At 56.3% G+C, this 7,854-nt stretch overlaps 1 protein-coding gene across 1 annotated transcript; it reads left to right on the forward strand.

Moving 5' to 3' along the window:
• The first annotated feature begins 991 nt into the window (after positions 1–991).
• Positions 992–7,291, forward strand: LOC103755422 (AN1-type zinc finger protein 5). Its single transcript, XM_029965651.1, has 5 exons — positions 992–1,162; positions 2,198–2,279; positions 3,093–3,211; positions 4,578–4,688; positions 6,388–7,291. Exons 1-5 carry the CDS (start codon positions 1,012–1,014, stop codon positions 6,534–6,536), a joined length of 612 nt encoding a protein of 203 aa, XP_029821511.1. The 5' UTR covers positions 992–1,011; the 3' UTR covers positions 6,537–7,291.
• The last annotated feature ends 563 nt before the right edge of the window (positions 7,292–7,854 follow it).

Here is a 7,854-nt window from a genome sequence, read left to right on the forward strand (position 1 = left end):
AATGATTTCGCGTTCCTCTTGTTTATTCCCCTCGGAGTAAAGGGAGCGAGTTCTGTAGGAGCGGGGAAGGAAGGGCTGGGAGGTGGTGGGGACTTTGTGCGCCCCACAAAGGCAGCGCTGCTGGGGGCTCGCGGTGCCAGCGCTTTGTGCCCGAGCCGGTCCTGTTCACATCCTCCCCCCCTGTCCCGTGTCACAGCCGGACCGGCCACAGCCACGTTGTCCACACACGCATTGGGATGGTGTGTGGTTTTTGTTTGCTCCTCATGGTTCTCATTTGGAGCCCTGCGGTGGGTTTGGCCCTGTAAATGCTCCATCGTGTGTGGCTGGAAGGGGCGAGTTCCTGGGGTTGTGCGCGATCCAGAGAGGAATTATTATTAAATTTAAAATTAGGTTTCACTGTGTCAGCTGTTCCTTGGGAAGGTGTTCCTGAATCACATCTTGCTGCTGGAAAGAAACCCTCATCCTTATTTCCAGCCTAACCACGCTCACGTTCCCCTTACCCACGTATGTCAGTGGGTTCTTTTTGCATCGCTTGCGTCATCCTCCTGAGAATTGAAAAACTGAGACAGGCTCGAAATGAAACCCAAAATGTGACTGACTGGGAGCTTGAGGGGCAGCTCCATGTAGGTGCTCCCAGGGTCGTTAGCAGTGCTATGGTGGCACTTCTTGTGCTGATGGAGAGGGGACTGGTCAGGTCTGATGTGCTTGTCTGTCCCCAGGAATTTCGGGAGCCTCGTGGGGCAGGAGGGAGAACCAGGAGCCAGTTCCTGTCGGGCTTTCCAGGCTGGCTCTGGGCAGCTCCTGGCAGCTCTGGGTGGCCCAGGGCCCCAGGACACGGGTTTTGGGAGCCCCGAGTGCCCTGTGTTGGAGGGCCTGGGGTTGTGCTGTGGTGCACGTGCAGGAACTGGGCTCTCTCGGGATCCTTTGTGCTCCTTCCTGAGCAGCTGCAGCGAACAATGGCCCTCACAGCTGTCCCGGTTTTATTCCTGGTTGCAGCTTGGAGGGGCGAGGATGGCTCAGGAGACGAACCAGACCCAGGTGCCCCTGCTGTGCACCACGGGCTGCGGGTTCTATGGCAGCCCCCGCACCAACGGGATGTGCTCCGTGTGCTACAAGGAGTTCCTGCAGAGGCAGCAGAGCAGTGACCGGATAAGCCCCCCAGGTAGAGGGTTTTTTCCTGAGAAATCTGCCTTAAAATGGGGATTTGGATGCAAACTCTGTTCAGCAACTGCTACTGGCCACCAGCAGGTTCACCCCCTCCTAGAAAAGCCATGTCTGTCCCTTTCCATGGAGACCCAAGGCTCTAAATCAAGGACCCTTGAGCACTTGTGTTCCCTGTAAGGGGGGCAGTTGTTTCCTTCCCGGTCCCACCAGTTTGTGAAGCCCTCTCCCAGTCAGCCCCTTCCAGCAAACTGTATAACTTCACCTGTGCTAAGGGTGACCCCAGTTTTAGCTGTTCCCTGCTCCCTGAGTTATGTGCTGACTGCTGGGAACCCCATACATCCCCACAATGACATTTTATTTGGGAAGAACTGGGCCTACTTGGTTTGTATAATTTTCTTACCTTAACAGTGTTGACAACCAAAATCCATGTCCTAAAAAGTTTGTTTCCTGGTACATCCCAGAGCTGGGAGCAGAAAGAAGATGCTCTCCCCATTGTGAGCAGGGTTGTGGGGCTTTTTTTGCTGGGAGTTTGTGCAGATGCTCCATGAACAGGCTTTGCACAGTGAGAAATTCTTCCCAGAGCTCTTCCACAGTTTGTTCCTGAGTGCAATTGTGGCTTTCCTTGAGTTATCCCCCCCAAAATATGCATCAGGAACACGGCTTTTCCTGGCAGAGAGTTTTCTTAGACCCCCCAACTTAGACCCTCAGCTGACACAAACCAACCTGTGTCTGCTGAAGCTGGGAGAGGATCTGGTTCTTCCACCTCAGAGAAGCTGCAGAGTGATGTTGGTTCAAGGTCCAGACTGCCCTGATGTGTTACCCCCACAGAGACCTGGGCACAAATTCGGAGGGGAGGGTGTAGGAATAGAGATATGGGAATGATCCCAGCTGGGGTGTGCTCTCCCAGCTCCAGGAGGGAGCAGGAGCTTAAGGACTGCTGAACACTCCTCCTGCTTTCCCCTTGCCTGTCAAGCACACGAGGAACTTGCTGGCGTTTTTCAAAGGCTTTACCAAGACTGGTCTTGTCTTGTAGCTCCCAGTGGTCCCAGCAGCAGCCCCATGGCTTCTGAAGCAATTGCAGAGGGAGACTCCACACCTGAGGATGCAAAAGCCAGGTAGGGGCATAGTCTGGGGGCAGGGGATCTACAGCCCTGCTAAAATCCAGCTCTGGCCCACGGGGCACAGGGTGTCACCTGTCACATGGCCAAGGGGTACATGGGCTGGGTCAAACTCCTCACTGTGACCCTGGTTTGTCTGGAAGATTGAGATGTCCCTGATGAAGATGATGATGATGATGATGTGTAGAGTGAGGTGCCAGGGGGTTGGTAGTGAATCAAGTGGTATCTTGGTTCCCTTGGAGCCAGTGCAGCTGCTCTGTCACTGCCTGTGTTCAGCTGTTCTGTTTCTACTCAGTCCTTAGTGGTGGGATTTTTGGGGTTGTCCTGTGCAGAACCAGGAGCTGAACTTGATGATGAACTTGGTCCCTTCCAGCTCGGGATATTTCAGGATTTCAAGTGAAAGCACCTGCTGGTGACCCAGTCTGGAAGCTGTGACAGCAGGATTAGAGATCTTGGGCACGTTTGATGGGGAGGATGTTAGAGCTGCACTGAGCTCTGTCACGTTACAGTCCTGACTCATAACTCTGTTGCCCTGTTCCTGGACTTGTTTGGAGCTGTAGCCTTGGCTGTGAGATATAATTGGGTACAAAAGGAAACTGAAATCATCACAGGTTCATTCCATGTCTGCCTGTAAAGAACTTTGATCCCAGATCTCTAGGGCAATCCCAAATCTCAGGTCTGCTGTACTCCTGACCTACTTCTGAATATAAGGAAATTAACTTTATGGGCTGGAGGTCTCTCCCACATAACTGTTCATCAAAGGAAAACCCTTGTGTTTGCTCTTTGTTCGTTCGCTGCAAATGCTCCCAGTGCTCAGACTCCTGTGACCCATCAGATGACAGCCATGAGCATATCCAGAGAGGAAACCAGCACTGAGACAGAGGAGTTCAGCAAGACAGAAGAAGCCTCATCAGCACCTTCCTCATCAGGTCGGTTTGGCCTTTGCACAAGTGTCAGTGACACAAATCTCAGAGTTGGTTTGAGCAGCGCTGGCCACTGACCCCAGGGGACAGGCATCCCCTCACACACCTGGAGAGAGAGCTGAGGAGGAGACAGCTCCTCTGTGAGACAGGAGAGCAAATGCTGTGCCCCAGGGCAGGCTGAGGAGCTGCCAACCCTGTCGCTGGCAGGAGGATAATCTTCCATGACGCCTCTCCCGGGGAATGGCAGCGAGCCCAGAGCGGCCCACGGCCTGTCGCTGGCAGCACTCCCCTGCCAGCTCTGAGGGAGGGAGGGACAGGGATCCACCAGAGTTATGGGAGAGAGGGGACGTGTTTGTGACAGTGCCTGGTTGGTGTCACCCCTGTGGTGGGGGTACCTGTCCCTCGAGGGGGTGTTTCCCCCCCGAAGGGACTGGGGAGCACAGGGGGCACTGCCCAGCGGGTACATCCTCCAGCTGATGCCATAACCAGGTGATTCTGCAGAGACACCCTCCTTTGGTTCAGCTGACAGCTTGTACTGAAAGCTAAAAAAAATCCCAGGAGCTGTTAGTTGCTAAAAAAACTGGCTCTAGTCACTGCACATGACTGTGCATTTTGGGTTTGGTAATCCCTGGCCTGCAAGCCCAGGAGACAATTTACAACAGAGAGGTGAGAGACTGTGTGGGGAAACAGGCTTGGGAGAGCCTGCCCCTTTCTTCTGACTCTGTGGTTTTTAGGAAGCTGTTTAGGGTCAGCTCCACAAAGCTGTCTCTGACTGTTTTGTCTCCTCAGAGCAGCCTGCACTGCAGGTGTGTATCTGTTTGCAGCCAGAGCTCCTCCCTCCTGTTGACTTCTCTAACCTGCTTAGGTACTGGAGGAAATCCTGCTAAGCATCAGTGACCTTTAACAATCTGGCTTTCAGAGCTCAGTTTTCCCTTTGGTAGATTAGAGGCAGTGATGGATATCTGTGTAAAGCATTCTGAGACCTACATATGGGGAACACTTACATAAGAGCCAGCAAAAATAATTAGTAGTACTTACAAGGGGTTAACTGTTTTTTTTCCCTGCCAAGATTATCTGTGGGCTCAGCTGACAGTAGTGTTGTTGTACAGCAGCTGAGCTGTAGTGACTGTCCAGTGGCCACTCCAGCCTTGGATTTAAGGCATTTGAAATAGAAAATGTGAGGCTGTGTGAGGTGTAAGATCTCTGTGGAACGAGGCAGATCTCCCAGTCTGGGGTCTGTCAGCCAGGGCAATGTGCACACAGAGGGTCTGGCAGAGACCCAGAATTTAGTTAGAGCCTCGAGCACCTCCTGCAGTAAAACAAATGCTTGGTTTTATCAAGAAGGGCAGCAAAACTCTTGCCTCTGTTTCAGGTACCCTGCTTGAGATATCCCAGAACACAGCTGAGGGCAAGGCCGCTGCGGAGAAACCCAAACCCAAGAAGAATCGCTGCTTCACCTGCCGGAAGAAGATCGGGCTGACTGGTGAGTCCCTGGCCCCGGGCAAACCTGGCTGTGGCCTCAGCAGTGTGGTGTGAGAGCCCTGGGGGCAGCTCTGTTCGTGCTCTGGTGGTTCAGAGGGGCAGTGGCTGGAGGTTCCCCACAAACCCATCCCCGAGCCGAGGTGCTGCCGGGGGCTGGGAGGAGAGCTCTGACCCGCAGCAGCGCCGGCTGAGGGAGCAGCCTGGGGAACATCCCACTCCCTGCCGGGGTCCTGGCAGCCTTGGGATGCAGGATGGCAGAACTGGAGGCAGCAGCACCTCTCGGGTTGGTCCTGCTGCTTGGCAAAAGCTGCCGGAGAGCGAAGGCAGAGCGGGTCGGAGTGGGCTCCTGTTCAGGTCTGCGGTAAAGCTTTCGTAATAGGGACATGGAACGAGCTGGATCCAAATGGAAAATCCCTCTCCAAGACTCACCCCAGTTGTTAATGCTGCTTGATTTCCACTGTTGGCTTCCTGAGAGCAGGATGGCTCTGGGCATCCAGCCTGTAAAGCTGGAGAGGGCGGTGCGGGGATGGTGTCAGTGCTATCGATGGGAAAACTGCCCCTGGAAAGTGAAGCAATTAATTTGGCTGTGGTCTGTTCATAAAAACATCATTCCCCTAAATTATCTCTGGCATTTAGTGCTTCCCTGGAAAAAGTTAACTCGGGAGCTGTGCAGGTCACGCTGGCCCAGCAGAGCACTCACCTCTGGAGCTTCTGCAGTGCATCCAGCAGCCAGGGACTGGCTGTTTTCTTGGATGTAAGAGGCTTTGGCACAGTCTGGGCTGGGAAGTTTGAACCTGAGCTTGCCTGGAGATCCGAGGGTGCTGTCCTAGAATCAGTGTGGGTTTATAAACCTGGAACTGGGCAGGGTAGTCTGTGCCCAGCCTTTGGATCTGCAGGGAGGATGGTTTTCCTGGATGAGTGTTTCCTTAAGAACTTCAAACTGTGAGAACTTTCCTCCTTTAGGATTCAGCTTGCAGAGAAGTCTTGTGTATTCAGGGCATTATTTAGGATAAAATTAGTTTTCTCCAACAGGAGTAAACTGGCACCTCGGAGCAAGGTGTTTGTGGGCTGTGGTTGGAAAGATGAGAAGGGACAGAGCAGGATTCCCTGCCAGCACGATTCCCTGCTGTCCTGCAGCACATCCCTGCTCCCTGCCTGAGTTTCCCAGTGTGCTGTGTTGATGGAGGCAGCATTGTCCCCCAGTGAAGTGACTAAATTAGGAATTTTGAAGCCCAAATAGCTCAAAAGTGATCCCAGTGTGGTGACTGCCCTGCTGCTCACTGCTGGTCAGTGCAGATGCTGCTGTGTGACCCTGGGGAGCTGGGCTGGCTCCGAGGGCTCAGCTCCAGCTCGGGCTGCCTGGGGAGCCTGGCCTGGATTAGCAATCTGGCACTGCAGTGCCTGGCATGTCCCTTGTGGTCCCCCCGGGGAACACAGAGAGCAGCTGCTCTGGGAGCTGTGACAGCTGGGGCTGCCCAGAGCACGAGGAGCTGCTGAGCCAGGGGAAGGCAAAGAGCCACCCGTGTTCTTCCCCCACACCGAGTCCCTTTGGCCTGGGGGGGACAGTGACCCCCTCCCTCCCCTGTGTGCACTGCTGGCGTTTCCTGGCCTGGCAGGAAGGAGCTGGGGGGGCCCTGCCGCCTTCCTGCCCGGCTGGACGGGGCCTGATGTGGCTTTGTTTGTGCTCTTCCTGCCCTCAGGCTTCGACTGCCGCTGCGGGAACCTGTTCTGTGCCATCCACCGGTACTCCGACATGCACGCCTGCCCCTACGACTACAAGGCAGAGGCTGCCGAGAAGATCCGCAAGGAAAACCCCATCGTTATCGCCGAGAAGATCCAGAAGTTGTGAAGGGGGTCTGAGCAGCTCGAACTGCAGCCAGCAGGGCGGCCTGGTGCTCCTCCCCTTCCTCCCAGCCTCCCTCCTCCTCCTCTCCTCCTCCTCCCGGCCCCAGCGGTGGTGCGAGGGTGACCCCGGCAGCGCACACGGACCGGCACCGGGACATGGGGGCTCCTCGCACCTCCTGGGCAGTCAGTCGGTGTTCCTCCTCTCCCTTCCTGCCTGTCCGACAGCCACAGCTCAGCCGATGTGTTCTCAGCCAGCTTCCCAAAGGAAAAGGGGCCGTCCTGCCCCGCTACTCCAGCGCTGAAGACCTTGGGACTCGCCTCTCTCCGGGCGCTCTGCGTGGTGTGAGCATCTGGGCTTTCCCTTCCCGGCAGCTCCGAGTCCCGTGAGCCGCCCGGGACTGGTGCCAGAGTCCCTGAGCAGCCTCTGGACTTTGCTCCCTCTGCCCCACCTCCTGCAGTCCCGGGAGCTGGGGGATCCCGGCAGCCAGGCTGCCGTCTGCTCCCCGGGAGGTGCTTGGGCTCCGATGCAGCAAAGTTGATTCCGTGGTTCTGACGCCCCAAATCCCCCTCCCCACCCTGTGCTGGAGAAGCCCTGAGGGGACTGAGCAGCAGGGCTGGCACAGGGGAGTTATTTCGTGGCTTGGAGTGACGTGGGCAGGGCAGGACCTTTGGGAAGAGGCTCTGCTCACTGCCTCGTGCCTCTCTCCACAAGGAGGGAGCCAGGGACACCCCTGCTCACAGCCTTCCTGTGCTCGCAACATCCCCCGGAGAAGCCTCGGACCATTCCCCAGCGAGGTTTGTGTCCCCTCTCTTCTCCCCTCCCCTCTCTCTGCTCTCCCTGTCTTCTGCTTACACGAGTCGCTCTCATCAGGTTGTGCACAAGAGCTCAGTCCCCACACCCTCTGCTTCGTGGACGCTGCCCCTGCCCCCCAGGTGACAGCGGGGTTCCGCCTCCTCCCCCGGGGGCAAGCTCAGGAGCCCGAACCCACGCTGCCCTTCTCCTGCCTCCTCCTCCCTCCCTCATGATCCACAAGCTGCTACATAGGGCGAACTGCCCAGGAAAGGCACGTGGAGGGGCTGCAGGGCACGGGAACAGTCACGAGGAGGGTCCCAGGGAGGCACAGGCAGGGGCTCAGAAACGCCCATGGAGAGCCCCAGGGAGCAGGGAGAGGTGCTTGGAGAGCTCTGGGCCCACTGAGAGAGTTCCCTGGACTGGTGGAAGACTCAGGGAGGGCTCTGGGGTGCCAGGGAAGGCAGAGGGGGAGCTTTGGGGTGCAGTGAACATGCTCAGAGGACTCGAGCACCCCAAAAAGCACCTGAAG

The sequence above is a fragment of the Manacus vitellinus genome, unplaced genomic scaffold (genome assembly GCF_001715985.3).
Source record: "Manacus vitellinus isolate BGI_N305 unplaced genomic scaffold, ASM171598v3 scaffold_114_pilon, whole genome shotgun sequence".
NCBI classification, from domain to species: Eukaryota; Metazoa; Chordata; class Aves; order Passeriformes; family Pipridae; genus Manacus; species Manacus vitellinus.